The sequence below is a fragment of the Phallusia mammillata genome, chromosome 7, assembly GCF_965637545.1.
Source record: "Phallusia mammillata chromosome 7, kaPhaMamm4.hap1.1, whole genome shotgun sequence".
Taxonomy (NCBI): Eukaryota; Metazoa; Chordata; class Ascidiacea; order Phlebobranchia; family Ascidiidae; genus Phallusia; species Phallusia mammillata.
The window spans coordinates 5,723,935-5,751,194 of record NC_137258.1 but is presented as its reverse complement, the minus strand read 5'-3'; the positions used below and the strand labels follow the sequence as shown (position 1 = coordinate 5,751,194).

The following is a 27,260-nucleotide window of genomic DNA, read 5'->3' as shown; positions in this document are numbered from 1 at the left end:
AGTTTGTTGGCGTTTGTTGTAAAGGTATTAAAAGTACTAACAATCGTATGAAGTATGTACTACAAACGAGTGAGTAACTTGCTTTTACGATAAAAACATATACATTAGATGTAGCACGCGGGCAAACATGCCACAATGGTCGATGGACCTGAAATGATTCAGTGGAATTTGCTTTTATGAGAACATTCGTGTGAGAATTTTGTCACGTGCAATCACGTCAAAGCCCCGGCTATTCCAAGTTGGAACTCAGTTGTTGGTGTTGTCTGCTGCGCGTTGTTGGCTAACCGGAGGTGATATAGCATTTCTGAATTGGGTGTGTACGTCAGAGATGGTGTGACAATGCAAATTAGGTACAAGTCAAAGGATAGTAAATTTTGTACAGTAAAATAATCGTGCTATATTTAACTATTGTATTTGTTGCAATTAGAACGTTTTTATACTGAAAGGTACATTTTTATTGAAACTCGCATAACCATAAATTCTGTTGAAGAACGATTTCCAACTCGTGCAGTTGAGTTAAAATCAGAACTGATTTATTATTTGCTCTTAAAAAGAATAGTTTTGCAAATAAGACAAATGCACAGTTGTTTGCTACTTTTCAGCAGTTCAGAAGCGATAATCTTTCGTCTGGCCTTGATACCAAGAAAAGTCCATAAGAAGCTCTCAGTCAAGTAGTGGTATAGATCTTTGAATGACAGGTATTTTGATTGCCCCAGATGTCGACATTTTTGCTGCTTGAATGTCGCGCATTTAACCGGAAGAATTTCCAAGCTAGCATCGGTAAGGTTTATGAGTCAACCTTTAGGACCTAGAATATATGCCCGGAATGTGACCAAGTCATTAAAATAGACAATTGCAGCAAACCGCATTAAGATCAGGAATTGTCATTTCGTTAAACTTGTTAAAACGTGCAAACAATTATTAACAACTTTGTATTTTATTTAGGTTATTTTTAGCCATTTTAGAAACTTATGTAGGTCATTGCCATCACTGTGTTAAATGAAAGCTGTTGTAGATTTCGCTTCTATTGAGGTAAGTTTTATTTAGTTGTATTATAGTTGTACAATAATAGATTTAAAATGTGCTATTGACACAGAAAGTCATTTAAACAGTATTTTTTTCACCACGGTTTTTACGTTCTACTAAACTAATTTTGAAGAAAATGCCTATTCATGCAATGGATGATTGATTTGTAAAATAAGTATATCACATCTTATGTAAACGAAACATGAATAGAAAAATGGCCGCTCTTAAACATTTTCCTAAACTCTGGAATTTTAATGTAATCTCTTGAAGTATATTTGTGTGCAATTTGTAAAAGCTTCAGGTGACCCGCTCAAAATTCCACATGGCCCTGGGCTACAGCGTCTGAAAAATTCCGACATTTAGTAATGTCACAAAAAACCAGTGCTGGTCACTTCAAAAAAATGTTGCAGTGCCAAAGCTTTATGCGGATGTTATAAGTGACAAAGATAGCGCGAATGTTACAGCGTGCTTCTATAGCTTTTTTTTACTTTAGTGTTTCTATAAGTTTTTAGCCGATTATTAGTAATACTTTCTGTAATAATAAAGGAATATAGCGTTTAACTGAAACGTTTGGGCTTTGGAAAAATGTGACACAATGTATAGGATAGGCCTCGAATGGGGTGTCCCAACTTGGTTTAGCACAGAAGTACGCAATTTACTCGCTAGCAATTAGGAAAATGATGGATTAGAAGGGCTTAAATCCCCCAACAAACCCACGAACCCATTTGCAAGGTTTGCCAATTTTGCAGAGTTTGTGATATTTTATCCCCCTGCAAGAAGCTCAGTGAGATTTTCGCGTACGACAAACCTGTCATCTGAACGCGGTACAATTTACGCCACACACAACCTGTAGGTCAACCCATAATATTTGAACAGTATTTCAGTCAAGGACGACTCCAGTAACGGTATGTAACCAGAGTCCACTGCACTATGGGTATTCCCATGTTTGGACGTGTTGTGCCGGTTTATTACAGATTTATGACTGTTTTTTGAAAATAATGCGCCTTTTTGCGCAAAACAGTTGGATTTTGCGTTTTTGGTGTCGGAAATGACTGTGCAAGTTAGAAACGTTCCTGAAAATATTATTTGCATAGCTTAATTGGCCGTGTTAAAATGTCTCGCAAGCGCCCACAAGCGTTCAACAAAGGTTGATTGATACAAGCGCTCGTTGACATTTGACATCTAAATTTGCTAAATTTAAGTACAAAGACCTCCCTTGAGCGTTCCATGGTTGCAGCAATTGCTCGAAAATAGTTTTGGTAACTTTGCAACAAAACTAGTTTCGAAACTGTTGTTGTTTTGTTCTCCAATTGAACATTTATATCCTAAGTTTAAATCCGAGACACCGCGAAATTGCACAACCTTTTGAACACCACACATAGTATAATTTTACCACTTGGTGGGGCTGTCGAGTTAACCTAGCAACTGCAGTTAACAATGGTTTTCTACCCTATCCGTGTTATACTTTGTGGGTTTTAGGTATAAACTAAACCTTTTATTTGTATTAAATTTCAGCTTTATAGGTGTCATTGTTTTGAAACAAGTTTAAGGTGGCGCAATAGCAATAAGAGCAAATGTTTAATTTCTGATCATCTTTCGAGCTCTTCTGGCAATTGTATTTTATACCAACGTGTCCTATGTCCTATACAGGTCGCCTTCATCAGGGTAAATAACACTGAATGCGCGTAGTACAGTGCACGATAAACAAGGGGAAATGAAATTAAACACAAGCATGTCACAGTGCAACAAAAACACTTTGCGACAATGATTGATTGGGCCTCTAATCTTCGAGCAGGTGCGTGTAGCACACTGAATGCATCTTGTCTTTTTTGATGTTCATTTAGTTGCCCCGTTGGTAAATAGACTACCGCGTGATTGGAAAGGGCCGGTTACTTCACGTCTACAGTAAAAGATTATTTCTTGAGTCTTGGAACATTCACCAACCAACGGGGCAACTCAATGAACTTTAAACCGACGTGATGCTTTCAACGTACTACAGGCACCATTGGTGTAGCCAGGGAGAGGCCAAAGGGACCATGGCCCCACGCAATTTTTTTAAGTTCGGTGTGGTTTGGTATCTCTTCATGACTAAACTATTATTATCAAAGGAACATATAAATTGCCAAAATTGACAGTTTTTGAGTTGTAGCCGTAGTCCAAATATATGTTTGTTCATCGAGAAGCGAAATAAGTAAATAAACCGTTTGGTCGTCACGTCGAACCCCAGTTTGAAAAATCACGGGTAAAACACACCCTAGCCAATAACGGTTTTGCACAACACATTTTTTGGCCCCTCCCAAAATTTTCGGCTGCCTAGACCTCTGACAGGCACCTGCTCACAGATTCAAGGACCAATCAATCTTTAACGCCTAGTGTTTTCGTTGCATTGTAACGTGCTTCTAATTCTTTTTTTTTTGTTAACGTGCACTATGATAAGCACATTTAATGTTAATTCACTCTGATAAAGGCGACCTGATAGGACGTAGAAACGTTGGTATAAAAATACGATTGCCAGAAGAGCTCTATAAAGTTGACATTATGCCTGGCAGCAACAGCTTATATATTCCATTTCTGATGCTAAAAATGTATTAAAAACCGTTTACCAAAGTTTTATCTAAAAGTATGCAAAAGCAAAGTTACGCAAAATCTAAAAACACAAAATAAGCCTTCACTCCGTTTAAAGCTTCATTACCCATGCGACTTAAATTGTTTGGTTCAAAATATTAGTACAGAAGCTTACCGCGAGATGGCGCTTTGGAGCGTCAATATTTGAAACCAAAATTAATGTGCCTTTCACCTCTTGATCGCTTTCAATACAACTGTGTTTTTACCAAACCCATCTTGCCAAGTTTTACATGTTGGTAGCACTTGAAGCATTCAAACCACATCAGCTTTCTTATTTTATCTCTTGTAACAACTATTGTTTCAACTAGAGTGTACAACCTTTTCGCTATGACGGCCGCATCGCACATCCTTATTTCACTAACGGCCGCCAAGTGTTGCTTGTTTTTGTTTCAATATTCCTTATGTAAAGAAATAGTCATATATACCATCTTATGGCGAATCTAAAGTACATGGCTGGTAATACTCCTTCAGGCCCTACAAAATGTTTTTAGGATAGTTTTGAAATACATTTATTTACGAGAAGACTTTTATTGACGTCACGGCCGCCAGTACATATACGTTTTAACAAACATGTTCACGGCCGCAGGTTGTGCATCCTAGGTTTAAACCATTTACAGGTCCAAAATCGGGTTAATGTTGTCCAAGTGAATCGTAGAACTCACCTCAAGGAATGCCATGGCAAAACATTTAATACTCACCTTGCATAAATCGGCGGGGTCGCTCAGGAATTCCTTAACCCTTGAATTGAACCCAAGCAAACCAGTGAAAGCTGGACTATGTAACCCAAAAAACGATATCACGCAACGTGGTTAATAATACAGTTTGGGATGCGACATTTCCAAACTTTGTTTCAAACATGACAATATTATTCGATCATTTTATTGCTGACGCAAAGTTATCGTGCGTTGCAGTTTTTGCAGTTAATTTTGCTTAAACAAAGAAACACTGTTCCCGACTTCGACTGAAAACGGTAGACAAGGAATTGTAAAAGGGCCACTGCATTACAATAACAAAAGATTTTCGTCTCAGTTCATGACCAAAACAAACATTGAAGATGATTGCATCGCCATAAACGTTATAAATTGATTGCACACAAACATCTTATTAATTTACCTTTTTCGAGTATTGTGAAGTTTAGACGGTAATTCTTGTGGAGAAAAATTTAAGCTCTTTTGCCTAATTGGCGTGAAGTTTCAATATCAACAACAAATCGTAATGCATTTTGTGTTTAACACGCCGTAAACAGGTAATGAAGAGATGGACACGGAAAAGGCAATCTTAGGAAAAATTTGTCAATTTTGTCTTTTTTACTACGCAAGCATTTAGAAAAACAAACGGTATAATACATAGGTACACCGGACACGGACCTGAAAGTCTTAAATAGGAACAAAACTGGCAATTCTGTATCGTAAAATGTATTTGGATTGACTTGCGTTGCTTTACTATGATGATGACAATAATTCGGCCTTGATGAGATAACACATATTTCAGTCAAATTTCTATTTCTTGCCATTATTCTGAGAACGATATTTGCGTAAAGTGTTCTTAATTAGTTACTTGATCGCACCAAATAACAAACGTTCGTTTCGTATAGGGCGAGGAGCTCATTTGAACCGGCACAGTGCCCATCTCATTTTACTTATACAAGGTCCCGTGTGGCCAAACGCTGATCGATCTTAAAATCCAAACCACAAACTTGTGCCGGCTCTGAGCTGGGATCTTAACCTTCCCTTGAGTGTAAATAATGAGCCGTCGCATGTTGTTGGCAACGACTAATCCTTATATCGACGACTTTGGGTTGTTAACGTATACCGAGTGCTGACCCAATTTCAATCAAACGCAAGCATTATGGACTTATAAAAAAGAACTTCATTTTTTTGACATTTTTTTCTAATTTCATTACAGTTTTGTGCAATTAAACCAATTTATTAAATCAAAGTCAATTTAAAACTGTAGTGTTTTGGTATATTGCCAGCAAACGTTCAGGTTATGTAGAAATACTATCTTGCATTAGCTTTGGAAACACGGCCACAGGTGTTTGGGGTTGAACCACACGCACATATAATCTAGTGTAGTCAGCCATTTTTTTTACTTTTAAGTGACTTTTGCAGCCATCTAATTAAATAAGGCAGGGCACAGACCTATGTGTAACGAAAATTTACATATAAAGCTGACACACAGGAATTAATTGCGGTTTAGGTTTAAACATTTTTCAGGTGGAATCACGTTTAAAGTTTTCTTGTCTAAATTTGGAACTGAGGCGCTCGAACTGAAATTTCGAGACATAACAATAACAAGCAATTAGCGATTTTCGCAGGTCAATGGGTTTGTTGAGGTCGAGAATATGGCAGCAAAACTGTTTAACTGTCACGTTTTCACGGCCATGACGAAATCCTCCAAATATGACTCAATGACATACCCTTTTTCCCGCGAAAAATTGATTACTGATTCGGCAAACGGATAATTCCAAAACAAATTGTTTTTATTGAAGAAAACCATAATTGCATACGCGAGATGCATGCATTGATCATAAAGGCAATTTACTGTCCACCTGCTGTCCAAAACAAATTGGATTGGAAAGCGAAACACCCTATTGTGATCCCTAATATCTATATTTGCACGAATTTTTTTCTCAATTCCTGCACATTTATACCTTTGTGTTTGCGCAAAAAATATGAAACGATCATTCACGGTAAAGTACACACCTTCAAAATTGTTTTGGAAACAGTATTTGGTGAAACTATATTTTGCTCTGAAAGTCATTTTGTGTAAAGCAACTTGCAACAACCTTTGACTGCATAAATTTGCAAATCTATTCGATAAATTTCACCCAACATGCATGGAGAAGTGCCTAAAATAAGGTTTTCAAGTTCTTTTGCCTACAGTATTAAACCCGACGATTTCAGAGACATAGTGTTATGTAACACAGCTTATAATGTTTGTATTTCCACTCACTTTTGTTGATATTTACATTACTTAAACAGCCCGCACTATCGATACTACCAACTTGATTATGTATGTATACAAAAACCAGCGAGATAGACTTGGCGTACCTATGTTGGGTGTATAACCAAAGTCCTTAAGTCGCCAAGGCGACTTACACGTCAACCGCAACATGTAATATTAATGTTTTTGTGCAGACAAAGCAATTTTCAATGTTTGAATGGATTGCTAAGTTAAATCTCTTGTTTTAACAGCCAAGCAAACTCCTATATAAGCTTATAAGTTAAAAGGACAATGGGAAAATTACATTTTAATAATCAAGATCGAATACTTTATATGGGAGCGAATGACTATCACAGCACAAGCCCCCCGTATTTGTATCTGGCTGTAGTGTTTTTCCTGTTACGGTTGAGGGATATACAGGACATTGTGTACATTTAACCATTACTCACTGTCAGGGAATTACGGACGACCTCTTAATAAAGCGTCGTTAACTTTGTTACCCGCTTCATGCCTTTCCTATTGTAACCGCTGGTCCCATTTTGACTTAGGGAACCAAAGCACTCAATGAGAGAATGGGAAAGCTTGCAAAAGATCGATACTCGAGCGTTGGAAGGGGAGATGGTCCCAAGCGAAAGCCAGTTGACATTCGCACTGGCGGAACGAGGACTTCTTATCTTGAACGGAAAAGGTTTACCACCGGCAAACTCTTTCGCGTCGCTGTTTTGGTCGTCATCATGATGCAACTACCGCAGGTATTAAAAACTTTTATTCATTAAATTTTGAGAAGTGATTTTTTCTTTTATTGTAGTTTTTTTCTTTCTAAAACAACTTTTTTGAGGGGCACACAATTTGCACTGTTCAAAAATCTCTAAAGATAAACAAACTAATTGCTTAAATAAGACATGACGGTTTTATGAATTATTTTGTCCCTTTGTTCAATTTATGGTTACCAATATATTGGCTTGTCTGCTTTTTGTAAACGCTAATTATGTTTTTTGAAGCAAAAAGAATATAGCTTTAAAAATTCCTATTAAAGGGTTTGCATTGTTGAATATCTCTCGCTGGTGTAATGCTACAACGGAAAAGTTTTAGCTTTTTTGGTTGTTTAACAACATATAAAAGTGTATATTATGAAAATTATATATTTCCAAACTCAGCAAAGGTTTTTTGTTAAAGTGAATATTTGAAGACAACAACTGACAGAATTATTGTCTTCCTTAAACTTTATTTTTGTGTCTTAAATAGTCGATTGAAATAACACTGTTGATAAATTAGGCATCTGACCTAAAGTTGCTGACAAATTGTAATGGGGCGCGGAACATCCTGTTTACTGTCCATGTTTTCAATGTTAATTATATCAAGATCGATCGACAGCCTGTCTTTAAGGCCCCTTTTGCAGTAAATCAATCTAATCTACGTTGATTCATCCGCTACTTTCCAATTTTCACCCTGTGAATTGTAACAAGGGAAACTTAGAGGGCTATGCTCTATTTAGTTTCTATATTGCGCACTTTTTCTACTTTTGAAAAATGTGAAATGTGTTGTGCAATAGAAACCTTTCCCTCTCTTAAAATTTCATGTATAAATTAACAAGGACGTTGTTCTTGTCATGTTTAATTTAAAATGTCATGTGGGATTTGTCTTCTTTAACACTGGCGTATTTTTGCCGTCGTCGTCTACTGAAGCTATGCTTTTTGCTGAGTATCAAACAAGGCTCTTTAAAAGGCTTAAATTTAAGCCACCTGGCCATTTCATTATCTTTGATCCCAATGCAAAAATGTATTAGCGCATCCATTGAATTTCGCAAACGATTACATCGCAACACGCACACGTTCTGATCGATCAAGTCTGTATAGGAAATTTACAAACTAATGCGGAAAATGACATGTTTGCTATCGACCCCAATCATGCTACCTTGCGCATGTCCAGTTACTTTCTCCTTACGTTACCCTTTTCCGGCAGGAGTGTTAAATTGCTAAACAGTGTTGCATTTACATACCCTTCACCAACATAGATCGCATCGTTGACCTGAAGAATCTAATGCCGCTGCCTTGTTTCGGGGAATTCTCGCCCGCGCAATGAACCTATTGCAGCGCGGGCCCGTTTAGCATAGTTTGACACATCTAAATTGGTTTTTGTTTGACGCGTGGACGTGTGCGATACACAAAGTGCGTTTCTCCCCACCGTAAAAGGCCCATTAGTGGTCGTTTCCAGAAGTAGTCTGACGTTTTAAGCAAATCAGAAATCTTATTCAAAATCAATTAAACGGTTTGACCGGACCAAAAGGTGAACTACGACTCAGGTACATGCAGTTGACATTTTATTGAACTTTGCACCACGGTGTAAAACCGGTTTTGCAAACATTTTTGCATTGCGACCTGGCTATATATGGTGACAGATATTGTCAAATACCATTTTGCTGTAATATTTTGTGTTTATTGCTTGGTGGTATATTTGCGTCAGTGCGGGAAAGCTTAACTCACCCGCCCTTGATAAACTATATTTATTTATTGTTCTTCTAAGGTTAAAATAGCAGTGTGAATCACAGATGTCTTTTTTCATAGTTTATAGGCCATTACCCAATTTTTAAATATTGTGCTTGTTTGCGGTAAAGCATTTGAGGCTTGGCGAGTACTCAAGCGAACTAGCAATTACCTGCTGCTAAAAAGGGCAGTTTATTTGTTATATTTTTAATTTTTGTTTTAAATTTTTCTCGATCGGACATTTTTTCTCGACGTATATGTCAAAGGGCGGTTTGATCGATTTAAATTCAGTTGACTTTTTTGTTGGTTCCAAACTCGTTTGCTTTGCCGAAAGGTTTGACCTGTAGTTGCCTTAAGTCCGGCCAACTTTCCGTATTGATTGCAAACAACCCAAAATTTTGACTTGCGTGTGCCAGTATAAAGCTGAGAACAGTTTTCTAAAACATTTCCACGGCCTTTGCATTTTATTATTTCTAGAATTTTTTCGTTTGGCATTCTTTGTCAGCTAAGTTTATTAGATTTGTATACAGATTGGTGGTTGACTACCTTGGGATTATCTGAGCAGCAAAGCAATTAAATTGCTCTCTTTGCCTCGAAAACGTTTGTCTCCGAAACAAAAACTGCTCTTAACATTCTTTAAATCACTAAGCTGTAACTTTTTTTGCGAATATACGCTAGACATTTTTCCATAAAACATAAATTTTGAAGTTAAGTTTCCGTAATTACAGTTCCGAAAAAAAATTGTGGAAACAAATTTTGTGGTTGGTTATTCAATTAATACAAATGTTTAATATTTTACTGGTAAATTTTTAACTGGTAATTCGTTGTTTTGCTTCTTTCTTTCTGGCTCGTTACCATTTCTACATAGTTATCGATCTTTTGCGCATGGCATTTGTAGACCAAGCATTACCTAAAACATTTCTGTGTGACAAACCAAGGAATACATTAAAACAGGTTGTGAACCATTTTCCTAAACCGTATGTAAGCGTTTATGGTCTGTGCATAAACATTTAGCGTACTTTAGAATGTCACTTGGCTCAGGTGACAGTTTGAGAAGACAAGTTTTGCAGGGTTTGATTCTAAAACTGCTGACCAAGCCGTACTAAAATATCAGCTTACTTGATACGCAAATTATCAAGAGAAAATGCCATCGGCTGTAAAGTGTAAATATTCGGCTATATAGACAACCTTTACGATCTTGGGTAAAATTTCCTTACGTCAAAACACTTGTGTTCATTTGTTCCAAATACTTACGATGGAATTTGCAAAACTCATACATTTTTTCCCTTGTTAATTAGTTTCACTTGTTATTACATAACAACATTTTTTATCTTAGTTTGGACGCTGTATGTTGTAGTCATAACACGCTTTAGAAGAAGAAAAACGCAATTCCTTTTTTAGGAATTCCACAGGTAGCCCCTTTCGTTTGTAAATTTACAAACCGTTTATTATGTAACGAAAATTTCAACCGCTGTTTAAGTGTCTTAAACACCTGAATATTTAATCTCACTTTCGTTTTATCCAAGAATCGTTTGCTAACCGAAAGTTATGCGTCTTTTTACCACATGAAAGGTAATTGGTCGAATAAGTAGCGGACGTGTGCCGGATACTGCAATTCTTAATTATAACTCGATAAAGTAGTAGCAGGTGTGTAATTCATATGACGGCAAAATGGAATGCGTTGGAATTTGATCCACTTTTGCTCAGTTTACCTTAAGTTACATAAGGATCAGGCCAACATAGCTTTTTTCGATTATAATGTTATGTGCTAATTCACACTAAAAAATAGTCCGCAGCTTTTTTAGTGCAATATGGCTCAACCAAATTATCATCAACGAAAAAAATAGCTGGGTTTAAAGTTATATACTCAGTTTTTGGTGCAATTACATGCAATTGCCCCAAAATTAAACGCATATATATAAAACATTTTGCTCGTGTGAACGCAGGTAACCTAACGCAAACTTTAGTCATCAAATCTGAATTGCTTATTCTGTGTACATTGTTCATTGTCTCGTATTTGCATGCAAGGACCGACACCGACCTGGTTTCAACCTTAACGGAGAAGTAAAAACCCGGCGCCATCACCCACACGTGTTGAACTTAGAGTGCTCGACCCGCAACAAACAAGTCAACATGTAAATAAACAGTCAATCAGAATGTGGCGGGCTGAACCATGGTACTGCGAAAATTAACCAAACTTTTTTCTACAAATATTCAACTTTTTTCGTTTTGACCAAAAAATTTAACGATAAATCTGTATCGAGGTATTAGCTGTTATCGGACGTCCAATCTTTTCAGCACTGAATCTGTTTCAAATAGATGTCAAACATTTAGACATGCTGCATCCTTGCCAAGTTTTAAATTTATTTCCCATTATTTATTGGTGCAAGTTTTGACTTTAGTATTCTATCAAATGCAACTACAAATGTAAAACGGTAAATGGCTTCTCAAACTTATATAGGTTCCGGTCAAGTTGCGCCTTTGATGTTTTTGAGTTTAACCTAGAAAATCATGCGATGCTTAACTTGATTATTGGTTTCATCAACAGATACTCATTTTTAATTTTTAATTTATTCCCAGAACAATAAATAGTTAAATGACATTGAATAGATCATAGCGATCGTGAATGGGGTATGTAGGATAACTACTGTTTTGATACATTCTGCCATTGTTGCCATTTTGATACAGTCTTCCATTGCAAAACTGTCTTTCCAAGTATCCTGCAGAATTTCTGCTGATTGTTGATTCCTACTTTTGTACATTGAACTCACATTTTGTACATTGAACTCAGTCGCCCAGTTCTTTGTCATACAAACAAGTGATTATAACATGCACTGGCGGCCTAATCATGCTCGACTTATTGCTGCAAGACCTTTCTTACATAAATAAGAGGATTTTGTGTATACCGCTGTTTGTGTGCTTTTTCGAATTTCGGTTGTGCAGGCGTCTCTGCTTGGTATTTTTGTCTACTGCTGATAGGTCTGGCGCTCATGCGCCGTGAGGTCATGCAAGTTTCGTTAATCGTCGCCATGTTTCTACAAACCGTCGAAAGCGAAAAAAAGGCGCCAGCGACACGAACATTTTTATATATAGAGCACCTGAAGTAGTGACAGGCTGATAGTCTAAAGGTCAACACTGGCTGCCAATGAGGACCTTCTGCAATTCAGTTAACTCGTAATTTTTTTGTGATAGAAATAAAGTTCTCATATATTCTTATGATTATGCAACTTGTTTACAACTTTACTATAACAGTTACCAATAAAACATCAAGTTTTATTTACCTCTTTTGAATCGAAAGGAGTAAATGTACATGCAAAACCAGCTTTAAAAAGTTTGTTTCTGTAAAAAGCTTTAGAATTTTGCACACAGGTAGTGTATAAAATGAGTATTTTGCAGAGATGCCGTGTCTCAGCTATTTCACTTGTGGCAGCATTTAGGCTATATTTATTGTGAAAACCTAAGTATGTCTGTTCCCGACTTTGAAATTCTTTACAACGAGACTTTGACTGGGGATTACCCGGACATTGACTTCGAAAGGTATATGCCAGAGGAAGAAATAGATGTGAGTACGGAAAACTTAGAAAAAACTAATTCCCAAAATCTTTAACAAATGCACAAGATTTGGTGTTTAGGAAACAACATAAACAAGTTGCCATTATAGCTCTATTTACGGCAGTTTGCCTAATATACTTAACAAAGTAACAGTTTGCTCATTAAGGTAACACAAATGTTTATAATTCTGTGTTGAACATGGTTGGTACATCTTTTCGGACTTTTTACTTTTGTTACGAAAAAACACTTTGATTTAAGCGCTGACATGACCTTAGCAGTGTTCAACAAATGATCCTTAGCAGTGTTTTTTTTAAGGTTTCCAGATTTCTCCAGCGGTTTCCCAAAATTTGCCAGTAGCCTAATAAATAGTTCGTTTAAGCAAATATGGCTATTTTTTGGTATTTAAATGAAACACTTGCGGTCTCTTAAAACTACTTAGCGGTCACCCAAACCAAACCTTAAAAAAACCTGATCCTTAGTATTGCGAATCTTTTATGATGTAGGAAATTCCTTGTATAGAGTATTGCTTTTGCCGTACTAATGCTGCGCTGTGGTTTGCTGGTTTTGCAAATAATGCAGAAGCTTTTGCCAGGAATAGCCGAGGCACGATAACTCATAGCACGCAAATCGGCCGACGAAACGGCCGCAGCCATAGCATGACACATCACATAGGTATTTTGTTTTGTTACCAGTGCATGGAGACGTAGTAAAACGTCACTGGGCGTGTGAAAAGGGTTCAACATTGTCCAATCCTGGTACGTGTTGCTTTAGCTGTTTTGTTTCTACAATTGCTCGACTCTATTTTTTACACTCTCGTGCTACCAACGTTTGTTTCCATGCAACGAATTTGAGAGCCTTGGCTATTGTTTGATACTGCGATGGTTTGTCTCTATAGATTGGTGATCGAAAATCCTATTCATCAGGATTATTTAGTGTAAAGTTTCTCTTTTTGTAGAACTATTTTATGTTGGAGCTATAAAGGTTTGTTAATCCTTAAGAGCATTATGCGGTATACTGCAGCATGGATGAACCCACTTGTTAAACACAAATCAAACAGAATTACGAGGCCACGTTTTAAAATATAGACACCGGCAACCGCGTTTTGATAGAACCACTTTTGCTTGATGTGTCTCTGTGCTTGAAGACAGTTTTGGAATGAAAAAAGAACCGCAACGTTCGCATTGCAAGCTAAGTAGACGTACGCGCTAAACTTTGTTTTAGGCATTAGGTAAAACAAAAACTTGTGATGCAACCAGCGAAAGAGTTGTGCACTCTTGTTGTGGTGAAAAACATTGTATCACTTTAATATGTGTTTATAACGAGTTTTTCCAATAAAAAAAACAAAAACAAGTACTTGCAAATATTGGCGTCCTCTTTTTTCCGGTGCTTATCGGCCAATGACGTAACAACACTCGTTTTGTGACGTATCGGTTACAATGCTAACTTTGCTATCACTAAAAATGGGGCGGTTTTGTCCTTCCAAGACGCCCCATGACGCCACTAGGACCCGGTGTGTCGACGCCAAAACCTGTGGGATGCGAAACATGTGTCGTTTTTGCGCAATCGCGACAGCTTTTGGCTCTTTTGTCAATACAACGACGCCGTATGGCTGTCACAAGACGATACCCTAGGCCAAAACTTATCGACGTTCGTTACTCTAATTTAAAAACACCATGATAATCGATTTTTTTCGAGTAACTGCTACGTAACTCGTTGATACGGTTGTTTGGTGTACGAGTCAACAGTAAACAGTGCAGTAATCGGACAAAAGACTCTTAAGAAAGGATCTTGTTTCAAATGTACATTCCTTAACAACAAGTGGTCGCAGGTGGTTTGCAGAATACCATTTCACAAACTAACAACCAAATGTTGTTTGTCTGGGAGACACCATGGGTGGCTTCAAGTTGTTTATTTAGGGCTTTCGGTATATTCTTGTTTGTGATCGTTCAAAAAAATGGTTTTGTACACAACAGATTTCACCTGGCTTAAAAAATATTTCTTGTTTACGCGCGTAACGTGAACGGACTTGCGTTGCACAGGCACTTGCAAGAAATGACTTAGTTTTCCGCTTGTAGAGAAATTATACCAAACCTAACTGCACAAATCCCAGGTGCATAGTCGGACAGTCATTGGTGGACGACCGCATTGGTCCGTCTAAAATACGGTGTATAAAAGTTCTGAGATTCTGTTAACTACCTTTGCCTTTAAAGCACCAGCACCTTTGGCCCGATTTAACCAGTTTCTGGTTTACTTCAAAATCAAGCAATGTAAACCTAAACTTCTTGCCTGGTAACGAGGCATAATGGAGCAGCAGTGTCCCCATGGTAACTTGAGCTTCGTGACATTTCGTTGACCCGGTGATTTGACCCAGGCTGGCCCTTAACTACCTTCCGGGTACGGGCACATTTTCAAGCACTCCTGCCGTTTTTCCATGCGAGACAACGTCACGAATTTAGCCCAGCTTGCAACCTGGGCCACTAACAAACAGAACATAATTTGTTTGGTCGTAACGACCTATGTTTCGGTCACAGGAAATGAAAGAATCAGTCACGACTGTGACCCGGGAAATACCCTGGTGTTCGAGTCAACTTTATGGGTGTGCTAAAAGTTAAGATACTTTTGCGTATTGTTAGTGTGAAGTTTTTAGTTTTTTGTCTTATCTATGAAAAGTAGATTTTGGAAAATAGAATACTGCACATGGTTTACACGTAGTTTGTTTATTTTGCAGGCAACCCCTAAAGATATTCAGGAGATGATGTGCCATTACTTGGACTACAAGAGAGATTGTCTGCAGAAACTCAACGAAACTGCTGCACTGCTTCCTGCAAACGGTAAAGTGAAGTTTTACGAAGACTGAAAAAAAACAGTCATTTCAGCGCAAATTTTAGCCAACTAGTGTCTTACAAAAAATTGCCTATATGCTCGTGTGCGTTGTTTTTCTGACAAATGTTTTTGTTATTTGTTGTGTTTTGGGCTCTTGCAACTTTTTATTTAACAATTGCGTTGTTTGTTTTGGGTTGCAACCGAATGTATTTGCTTTTGCAGAGACTTGGTGCAGGGGCGATTTTGATGGATATGTGTGTTGGAATCATGCCAGACCTGGTCTTTCATATGAAAACTGTCCAGAATTTATTCCATGGAAAAACGGTAAGATTTCTGAAGTCACCATCAGACACAACAGTTCGTTTCAAGAACGGGTCTGTTTAAACTGTCAGTAATGCTACGTTGCCAAAAACCAGAAATAGCAGGTCAATACAACACATAAACTTTTCAATAAAATCTCTTACTTTTTTGTTAGTTGGAAGCTTGTGATAAATGTAGCTAAACCAAAGGTTGTTTTATTATTTTTGTAAAGAATTTTTTGGTATTTTTTTTCTTTGTACAATGCCATTCAGAAACTCGTGTTGCTAGTAACGTGTTGAACCCTGTTTTAGAGGAATTTTTTTCGTTACAGTTTGGTCAAATAAAATTCCAACTACAAACTTTTAGCTTTGATCTTTCGCGTTTCACGATTGCGGTTTAAATGTTTTATCCAAACATTAGTTTGACGGTGGAAACCACCTGCGCTAGTAGCGTGGTGGTATATTCGCGGAATTAAACCAGACAAACGTTCGCCATTTGCCTTCTCTAATCTGGATTTAAACTTGTCGTGGGCTGAAGAGATATCGACACAAGTAAATAGCTTTAGTTGAACAACAAGCCTCAAAAATGCTGACGTGTGCGCTAAAACTTCAGCGCTCGAAACTTTTTTGTAAAGTATTTTAAAATATGTTCCTCACATTTATACACGTATGTGCGTGAATTGAATCAACAAATTTTATGTTTATCTCCCAGAATACACTGATTAATACAGTTTTTTTTTTCAGTTTAGTTTCAGGATACCGGTTAATCCTTCGTTCAAATATACCTGTGTTCAAACTTCCTAGATTGTAATTTTGCCAAAAAAACATTTAAATGTTACGTTGAAACTTTTGGACATTCTTCGTTTTTTTTCTGAGAAAGTCTGTTACTTTTTTTAGTACTAAACAAATTCCAGACTTAAAGTTTTTATGATGTAATATCAAATTACTTTTCGGAATTTAAGCGTTTCGCATTCCGTTAGCTCTTACTGTTAAATGTATAAAAATAATACATTCGTCCTTTTAATCCTTTTCTGTTTACAAGTGCGCCTCACTCGTTTCTAAAACCTTTATTTGGCTTTTGTTTGACATAAATCTTAACCAAGATCGATGGAGGTTGCTTTAAGTTGGTTATCACAGTCATTACTTAACTTTATGTTGAAAAAGCATGTACGCTTTAGCTATTCAACTTTTCACAAATATAACTATAAATTTAAAACTTAATAGTATCCTTCTGCTCAAATAAAATTTATAATACAAATAATAAAAACTGTAACCTGACAAACGAATGTATTGTTTTTTAAATTTTGTTGTTTCACAAGAAAGGAATTTAGAATGCTTGATTCCGTGAACAATGTATTGTTCATTGTAAAAATGAAAGGGTTAATAGTTTGCTGAAATTTGTGGTAAATACGCAAAAGCGCTATCTGAATTTGTTTCCTTCGAACAAAGGTGATTTCGAGAAACAAATCCACAAGCTTTTACTATGTCCTGATATGTCTTTTCGCAAAACTCAGTGGTTGGTTACGTTATGCGTTCTGATGCACGGGTATACTTTAGGAACAAAATACTAGAACTAGTGTTATACATACAAAATTATTGATGTATAACGAATTTTAACGTTAAACTTTTTTTTAACTTTTTTTGCATTTTTCTTTGACAGAAACGCTGAAGAGCTTTCGTATGTGCCAGCCTAACGGTTCGTGGTTCTCCCACGTGGTCGATGGAGAACTAATCACGTGGCAGCACGTAGCCAATTGTAATCCTCTGTCGCAACAAACCCCAATAGGCGAAGAATCTAGTGAAGTTCAGCAAGTGGTAAGTGTCTCATATCTAATGTGTTTAAGTGTTACGTGCATTTTTAATGAAAAAAATGCCGAAAAGGTGTACTTTCTAATTCATATGGTGAAAACACTGCATATTTTTTTTACCGTCTGCATAATGCTGTCTAATCACAAAAAACGCCAAAATCGTTTTAAGGGCTTTAACCCAAGTTATGTGGAAAGAGGTGGTAATCTTTGGATTTCTTTGGGTCGCGGTTTTGTGCATGTAAAATTTTGCTTTCGCTGGATTTTGACATGCGACGTTTCATTAATCACGATGACAAAAAAACTGTGCGTACTTGACCCTTTGGTCTAAAACGTCGCCACAATATATACACTGCAATAAACAGCGCGGTAGGTAAGCGGAAAGCAGATTCCGCGTTAGTCATGCTTTTCAAGCCAACGTGCAGAAAACGTTAGTCATCTATTTGAAAATAGCAATCGCCTTCATCGGACAGGCGCCGCCGTTTGACCTTTGCGTTCAGCAGACGGTATGCAAAAATCAGCCAAAAATGCCGTTTATTTTATTGAAAGCTTGCAGAAAATACTCAGGTACGTGTAAATATTTGCGAGTCAACAGAGTGCATATCGTTTTCACGCGGTTGGGAACTGCGAAAATCCGATTCAACTTTCCTTGCCAAAGGCTATTGATCCTCCTTGATTCCTTTTGCTGATCCCGAGCATTCATTGGCCACCCACATCAAAAGTCGCACATGAAAAGACCTTTCACCGTTTTGTCTACGAACAACGCCCATTTTTCTCCTCTATTTAAGTGGTTCGAAAGTTTGCAGAATAAATGTTGGCGACGATATTACGATCCGCACGCATTTTGGATTAAAATGTTTGCAGTCGCAGTATTTCTGGGACGATCGCTTTTTGCTGCTGTTATAATGACACGTGTCAAACCGTAATTGCGTGGTTCAAGGCCTGACGTTAACACTTAATTTCGGACGATAATCTCGCAATTATTGCAAAACTAATACCGAAAAATATGATCAGCTGGATTCTATCGTTGCGATTCGGATTATTAGAGTTAGTGCTTGGCTTACGAGGTGACCTTAAAAAGTTTGATAAGGCTTTTGGTTTGCGGTTTCGGCCACTTATGCAATTGGTTTGTAAAAGTTCAAAATACATTACTTAACTCCCGAGCTTTTAACCTGTAATCGTGGTTGCGGTTGAAATGTAACCAAAAAAACCGTATGACCTATGCTTTTCAAGTTACATCTACTATTTTCGATCTACAAATCATGCGTTTGTTTAGTGGTGCCAAAGGAACTTATTCCCACGGTAAAAAAACGATTTATGTAAGGACCCTGTGGTTTCCTATGCAATTTTGTTAACCAACATTTTCCTAACATGCGTTTTATTTCTGCAGCACCTAATTTACAAGGTTTATGTAAGGACCCTGTGGTTTCCTATGCAATTTTGTTAACCAACATTTTCCTAACATGCGTTTTATTTCTGCAGCAAACACTGGTTCGAGTTCTTACCATCGTGTACACAACGGGATACGCAATATCACTCGTTTGTCTGACAGTGGCTCTTTTCCTTCTTGCCTTTTTCAAGTAAGTTTTAATCAAATGGCAAAAATAAACAGCATAATTTTTAAATGTCCAGTGGTCGACACTTTATGCCTCGAGGGCATAACCAGAATTCGGTGACGAAATATCCGTGATGTCATATCAGAAAAAAATGTCTGCCACCTGACGAATGGCTTAAGGCCAGTGGTTCTCAACCTTGCACTGATTGCGTACCACCTGACGAGTTTTTATGTCGCTGCGTACCACCTAAACCCTGTTTGAAAGGGTAGACCAAGAGATAGGCCTATTCTTCTTGACTCTATTATATTTCTAAAACCAGCCTGGATAGAACTTCCTAAAGAATGCGTAAGACATGGGTGTCACCCGAAACCTGGGCTGATCAGTTGTGTCAATTCAGGTCAATTCTTGATTCGACTTGAATTAAGAAAAAAATAAGGCTACTCGAGTACCACCTGAAATTCTCGGGCGTGCCACTGGTTTGAAAACCACTGCTTTAGGTCTGATATTGAGGGCATAGATCTGTCTTGAAATTGGTCGATCGAGTCGTAAACTTTTTTTGATCTGAAGTTACTGGGATTTTTAATAAGGGTGTCTTCTCTAATTTATATTAAACAGCAGCAAGGTCACAGGCGAAACCACAACATTTTTGCATTGCTTTTCAACAAAAGTTGTATTAAGTATGCATACAGCGTTTCTGTCATGAAAAATGTAAAACTAAAAATCAAGATTAAAGGACTGTCAAAACTCAAAGGTGTTAAAAACATTTTTTGCTTTTGTGTTTTAATTATTTTTTTTGCTTTTTCAACTTATTAAACTAAAGAAGCAAAAAAACTGATTGAAATTTTTCTTACTTTTAAAGATATGATTTTTGTCGTTGTAGTTCTGTTTTCAAAGCCTGCTGAAAATACAACTTGTATCAAATTGGTTACGGTTTAGCTGAATTGAAAACCGCAAATTCTTTGCAACGCGCTTTGATCCAGTTAATCCTTAGCGCATGCAAATTATCGGCCATGAGTTAAGCTTGCTTTGACGTACAACGCGGCTTGATTCTGCCGAAGAATGTTCTACAAACGGGCACATCAGGTTCATATGAAATAGACCAGTTTCTCTTGTTGCTTTTTCGTCAAAGGATTAGTACACGTTAGTGTAGTTTCGCCGCCAAAAAAACGCTGCTTGCACTGTTCGTAACCGTCGTACTTTGTCTGACTACAGTTCGTGCGTTATATTGTAAGAGATATCAGGCTATCAAAATGGCTGCACCCACCCGAAGGCATCTGTGTGTGTAAGTTGTTTTTTTCACGTGACTTAACGCCACAACCAACCAACAGCTTCCAGTGTGCTGAAAACGAATTATGCAATTTATATCAGGTAGAAACATGCAGAAACCCGCATTTTCTCAAATTCTTTCGCATATAATTTTGTTCAATGCTTGGTGTCTTTTTGGACCTGCAAAACTGATTCGTCAAATAGCTTAGCTTTAATCAAACTCAGTACAAGGACAGAAGTTGCCTGGTTTTTGCTTCCTACGAAAATGCAAAGAAAACTAAATGTGAGCGTTTGTGTATTTTACAGAAAGCTACATTGTACGCGCAACTACATACACATCAACCTAATGATATCGTTCATCCTCCGATATATCGCTGTGCTGGTAAAGGATAAAGTTCTGGACGAACATTATGATATCGAATCAAGGCTTTCAGGAGGCTCAATGGAGTTTTACTGTGATGATTATGGCGGAATAAGCGGTCTTATGGTAAGCACCAAAATCTCTGTTGAAATTGGCAGATTGCTCAGAGTTAGCACGATGCAATGAGCAGTGCTTGAAATATGTCGAGCACTATAAATTTTAATTAGCATTTTTTAATCTTTTTTTGCTTGCCAGTTGGTAAAAGAGAGAAATGATATTAAGTGGTGTCACCGGAGCCTCATGGGTAGACTAAAGTGTTGAACCTTATGAAGCGATTAATGTAAAAACCCTAAACCCTAAAAAAGGTTAATGTGAAAACCCTAAACCTAAATGCAAAAACTATTTACAAACAACTGAACCACAAAATATACTTGTCTCCCTAAGAAATTCCCTAAAATTGTGAAAAAATTACTCACATAAGGAATATATTTATATCTATTTCGCATTTTTGTTCAAAATGAAACCTTGATATTCACGTTTTTTATCATCCCATCCTTATTCAAATAGAATCCTGGATATTTAATGTCCCAAGATTTTTCAGTTTTAGCCGCGGTTGATGTTTGTTTGATCTATTACAAATAGTATTTCAATTCAATTCGTAATTTTTCGAATCTTTTCGAATAAGACCATAAAACGATTTGTACATCAACTCTCTTATTTACATCACCATAGACATTAGCATATTCGGAGCAAGATACAGCGACATGTTACGGTGAATTTTTTTGAACCGCCAGTTATTTTTCACGTCGACACAGTGTTGTTGCATTTCATTTGACTTAAGAGTTATTAGCGCCTTATTGAGTTTTGCTTTGCGCTAAACAGACGGCGTTTTTCATAATTGAAATCATTGGACAGGGGCCGAAAAACAAACACGAAAACTCAATTACCGCAACAGTCTACCTCTGATACATACAGTATGGATTTGCGTTTGTATTTTAAGAGTTCGAAATAGTTTGCCTAACTACACACGCTGCTAGCAATATTCCAAGCTAATTTCCTTTCAACAGCAACGGCAGAGGTTTTCCATAATTTAACAGCAAAGATTTTCCCTAATATTTCACCAAGATTTTGTTTGCGAATTTAAACGACACAAATTAATACAAATGAATGAGTATAGTATTGCTAATGAATTCCATTTATCAAATTCTTATTCAATTGTGTGTGTTTCTCGTGAATGTTAAGCATGCGAAGAGTTTTATAAGTGTGCTTATTTCGTAGAACAATCATTGGCACTTTAGAATCCATTTTTCATACATTCTGTCAACGTTAGGTAATACAAGCCACAATGTAAAGTGATAATATTGCCAAAACTAAAAACCTTGTATAAGTTGAAGTGGTTATTAAACCGCAACAACTGCTCGGTTTTGCGATTTTAAAAAAATCAAATGAATATACTGAAGTCGCGGAACACTTGTAAATCACTCGAGAAACAAAATTACACTATTTAAGTATTTCGTTTTTTTTTCGCCTGTGAATCTTACTTTGTTCTTTCTCCGTGGAAAAGGGACTGATCTGTAAATAGTGGTTAAAATATAACGTTTATAGTTAATTTGTCACGCTTTTTGGATGGTAAAAATCTATATTTATTTTCAACAATACCCAAATCTATTAGGCTATTGTATTCGATGGTCCCAACGAGTTATATTTGTAGTGGTGCCTGTCACCTATCTCCGATTAGCCGGATGGATAAGACACACCGAAGCATTTCCTGCGTGGTCTTAAAAATCACATAAATGATCTATTTCCCTCAGGTCTTATAAGTCACGTTTTTAGGTAATTGTTGAGGACTATACACGATTAATTGCGGAAAATTCCATCATATGTATTTGTATGTTGTGTGAGTATTGTAAACAAATGGGGGTTTGTATCTGTATGTAAATCAGAGTTGGGTAGTAAAATATGGTTTTCTTTCCGCTGGGACACTGCTCCTTTGTCTAGCGTATCCTAAAATAAACGTTTAATTTACAATAATTAAAATTTGTGGTTTGTACTGAATCAACCTTTAGGTATGACGTAATGGGATAAAGGAGAAACAGGTAGCTTTTTCCGGTTACTGTTTAAATATTTTTAGCAAAAGAGCCAATTGTAAATAGAACAAAAAACAAATTTGTGACCGACAGCGTCCTTACGAAACTCGGCATTGTGTTTCAACTGTGCAATAACGCGAAGTTTTGTCGAGTACGAATTTGAATTTCACCAACTGACATAGGAAGTTTGTATGACCCATTTAGCTACGGTCCCACCAACGTTTCCCCCAGTCGAGTGTACTTACAAGGCGCTGAATCTACCGCATGTAAACACTCCGCTTCTAAAAACCTATATCATAGGTCTTAGGTGACAGCTATTAAAGAAGCCTTAAACGGTGCTGGTATTTTATGTACTCTTACTTTACTATGTTTATGCAAGGTTTTTAATGTTGTTTCAGGTCGGATGTCGGCTATCAATAATCATGATGCATTACGCGATAATAGTCAACTACTTCTGGCTTCTTGCTGAAGGAGTTTACCTGCAGATGTTACTTGTCTTTGCGATGGCGGATAATAAATACTTTCCGATGTTTATGGCATTTGGTTGGGGTACGGTAATCTTTTTTCTGTCTTTCAAACTTACACAAATTTTGCTGATCACGTAGATACAATTAAAAGTAGATTTGCTTTTGTCAAACAAGTCTAAAAGATCCATATATTTGCAGGTGCTCCATGGATACCAGTTGGACTGTGGACTGCACTGAGGCTATCATTATCAAATCAAGGGTGTTGGGAACTGAACGAAAGTCTTCCTGTGTGGTGGGCCCTACAAGCACCCGTCATTGTTTCCATAGGGGTAAGTTGTCACGCAAAAATCAATATTGCATGTTAAGAAGGGCACTGACTGGTTCAAGTGTGACCAAAAAACGCATGTAAGACGATATTTTTGATCGTAATTGTCGGGATTGAGCATTTGTGGTTCAGTACGATTTCTGTACTATCACATCCCAAAATATTTGCAATGTTATAAAGAAACAACAGTCGTATATCATCGCGTTGTTTATACTAGCATATAACGTAGTGGTTGAATAAAACATATCGTTTGTCATAGTTGAATCTAAACTGGAATTTCCGCCATGCGTAACCACAAATATCGCAACTACTGTCCTTCTTTAGCAATTTTGCATATATAACTTTACTTAGTTCCATAGGAATTCCGAAAATAAGGTAACTGCGTTATATGTCCGTGTTTTTTGCGCATCGATAGCATTTATTTTAATGACGGATGTAATCGCATAAACGGTATCACAACGACGCCTGCTCCGATGTCTTTGACATTTTCCGCCCTTCAATATTGTTTAACGGATTTAGCGGAGCTGTCTACCTTTGATTGTCGCACGTGAAATATCTTTGTGATGTGAGAATTATGACACTCGAAGGACCGCATATAACTTTGTTGTTGTTTGTTGATAACCTTTCTGCAATCCTAGATGAAGTGTTGCCGAGTGTTTCGTTCCAATTTTAAGGTTTGCTTCCTAGTTATATTATTTTAAGATTACAAAGCGTCCAACAAGTCTGTACATGAAGTTAAACTGTCTATCGCTTCTTCGTAACCTGCCTTTTATTACTATGAAGCTGTTCTTCCGCTTGTGACCCCAATTACAATGTACTTACAAGAATGTTGTTAAATTTTGCAAGTTATGTCTCACCCATACCCGCCAGCAAGCCTACATGGTTTAAAACCCGCCGCGAAATTACATGGTAAACCACCAGCAACCGCAAAGAGCGAAAAACATTCGTACAGCACGCGACATGAAGGTCCTTTAAGTCGGACCGGTGTTTAATTTTCAATTTCGCCGGTGCGATTGGCAGTTATGAAACCACTACCAGTTGGAAATTTGAGTCCACATTGCTTGAAACACATGAAATTTCTTAGAAACCACCACTTGTGTCCCCCGTTGACTTGCTGCATTTAGTTCGTTAGAATCTCCCTGGCAGGCATTTTGAATTTTTGTGGTTCCTTATACGTTGTAAGTTATAAGATTTTATATCCAGGTTTGTGCAAACATTTTTATTGACTGTATGCAAGCTCTTTTTCAAACGTAGACCTCGTAATTTTTACTTGCCTATTTTGAATAAACTGACCATGTCTACAAGTACAAGCAGATATATATTTGTGTCGAAAAAATAAATGAATTTACTTTTTGCGCTATACTTGTAAACGCAGGTTTAAACTACCACCAACAAGCAATTGTAAAAAATGATGGTCCATACTATGCTGGAAAATTATGATAAATTAACTTGTCTTTACTTTTTTCAGATCAACTTTCTCATATTCATCAACATCATTCGGATAATAGTCTCCAAGTTGCGAGCAAACAACATGCCCCGAAATGACTACAAGTATCGTCTTGCCAGATCTACATTGGCCCTTATTCCGCTTCTGGGAATCCACTATATAGTATTTCTCTTCGTTGTTGGAGATGGTTTGAATGTCAGCAGTCCAGCAATGCACGTGAAGATCGCTTTCGAAATGACTTTCACGTCGCTGCAGGTACTTAACACTTGTTTACAGTGTTTTGTGAGTTAATTTCATGCAACCTTGAGGTATTGCCTAACTACATGCAGAACAAGTGTGATCTGACTAGCAATTTAGGCCAAATAAAGGTAGCTCCATGAAAGATCTCATAATCAAGATTCAGTGGAAAGACAAAAAACATAGTCTTAAAAGTGACGTAAATAAACTGAACAAATTGGGTATGCAGTAAACAGTTCATGCAGAAGTCAGTAGGCAAAGTGTCAGTGCGTTACGGAATGTTAGCAATTTTAACCAATACAAAACACTTAGTAAGGCATATAAATATTTGCGTGTTAGTGTGTACACTTGCAATAGAGGGAACATCGCCAGCATCTCAATGTCAGTATAAACTCGAATAACCCCGCGAGAACCGCGGTGGCGTAATTGCCTGATTCGCCGTAGAGATTAGAAAAAGATTTGCGGCATTTGCGGATTTTGTGCACTCCTGAACGGGCCAAGCTCAGCCGTCAATAAAAGCTCGTCATGAAGATAGAGGTGATTTAATCGCAGCAGAATGCCCCGTGAAATCATCTGCTTCAGATTTTAAATTTTTCATGCCAATATACTATGGGAACATCTCGCCGCGGTGTGGTGCTAATGAGTTTGTAATACCACTGCACAACAAACGTTCTATCGTGTTTATTGCGCGGCCGTACAATTCCATTAATCTGCACAGAGCGAAAAACAGCGACTCTTGGAGAGCTCTAGGCCACGAACGGTGGTAAATGCTTCTGCGAATTCTTCGTTTCGGGCGTCAACGTTGCAAGAAGCTTCCAAGAATCGGGACCTGGTAGTAAATAGGCGTAACCGTTCGAGAATTTTTGGTGTCGTGCCTTTGTGTTTACGGCGTTCGTTGCGAGCACGACAACGGTGTCAAGGTGAAGCCAAGGTCATTTCGGTTTACAGATGATAGCTTTTTGGCTGATTTAAAACAGGTTGTTGCAAAGTTTGGTGGTGACAGCGGTGGAATAAGATTGCAGGCAAAGTGTAAGATAGTCAAAAAATCTACCTAAGTTTTGTGAGCATCAACACATTTCGCAGAAGAAGGTTACAAGAAGTTGACAGCGTGTCCAAGAGCGAGGTGGCAGTCTTCGAAAAGGTTACTACATTGAACAGTACAGTATATGTTTCAAAAAAAGATAATTTTTAATCCAAATCTTTGTTATTTACAGGGAATGCTCATTGCAGTTCTCTACTGTTTCCTTAACGGGGAAGTACAAGGCGAAGTTACGAAGCTTTGGCGCAACTGGCGATGGCGTAAAGGCCTTCCTGCTGCCACCTCGCGGAAAAGCTCGACCTATCACAGCAACGGGGGAACTCAAATGACATCAATGAATGGTCACTGCGATGGACATTCAACAAATCACACAGACCACTTACTGGTACCAGCAGACAGTTTGGCCAGTCGACGGGGTACGGACGATAGCAGTATCCGAAATTCCCTAATTGAGAGCGGCGAGCCTCTTATGGGCAATGGATTTGGGCGCGAAGAAAGCGTATAATTTGTGTTTCATCTATTTGCGTCAAAACCACAAAGCACAGCGCTGAGTTATTTTCCCAAGATTGCTGGTGGCAGATCACCACGAAGCGGATGTACGCGCTGTAGACGAGAGATGCACGAGGGCGCTACATTGTACCATGTACATAGTATCACAGTTTCACGTGTACATAGGAAGTTCAGTCTATTTATTTATCGTTGTGGTTTTGTTCGTTCGCTCCATCACCAACCGCTCCCGTTATCTCTTTCTACATATTTCTAGCTCCTTCCCCATTTCTGTCTCGTTTTTTCCCGTCAGTGTTTTTGCCGCCCAACGTGTTGGTGTTCAACAATTGTGTCTGTGTTATTGTTGTGAGCACAAGTAAACTTTCTTAGCGAACAATACATAACGAAGCGTGCACAACACTATGGAGAC

The 27,260-nt window shown here is 37.7% G+C and overlaps 1 protein-coding gene across 2 annotated transcripts; it reads left to right on the top strand.

Moving 5' to 3' along the window:
* Positions 1–946: 946 nt before the first annotated feature.
* LOC145237088 (glucagon-like peptide 1 receptor) lies at positions 947–27,250 on the top strand. 2 transcript variants are annotated; one of them, XM_080099825.1, is made up of 11 exons: positions 947–1,032; positions 7,146–7,349; positions 15,361–15,463; positions 15,678–15,779; positions 17,415–17,569; positions 19,042–19,139; positions 20,688–20,868; positions 23,228–23,378; positions 23,495–23,625; positions 25,090–25,323; positions 26,520–27,250. In XM_080099825.1, exons 1-11 carry the CDS (start codon positions 1,000–1,002, stop codon positions 26,847–26,849), a joined length of 1,722 nt encoding a protein of 573 aa, XP_079955951.1. In that variant the 5' UTR covers positions 947–999; the 3' UTR covers positions 26,850–27,250. The 2 variants fall into 2 exon arrangements, with proteins under 2 accessions (XP_079955951.1, XP_079955952.1); XM_080099826.1 differs by lacking the exons at positions 947–1,032; positions 7,146–7,349 and adding an exon at positions 12,447–12,642.
* The last annotated feature ends 10 nt before the right edge of the window (positions 27,251–27,260 follow it).

Bases quoted from the DNA above. Each gene is read 5' to 3' on its own strand.
- LOC145237088 (XM_080099825.1), top strand. From the start codon at position 1,000: ATGAAAGCTGTTGTAGATTTCGCTTCTATTGAG. The intron at 15,464-15,677 runs GTAAAGTGAAGT...TTGCTTTTGCAG, and splicing joins TGCACTGCTTCCTGCAAACG to AGACTTGGTGCAGGGGCGAT. The intron at 17,570-19,041 runs GTAAGTGTCTCA...TTATTTCTGCAG, and splicing joins CTAGTGAAGTTCAGCAAGTG to CAAACACTGGTTCGAGTTCT.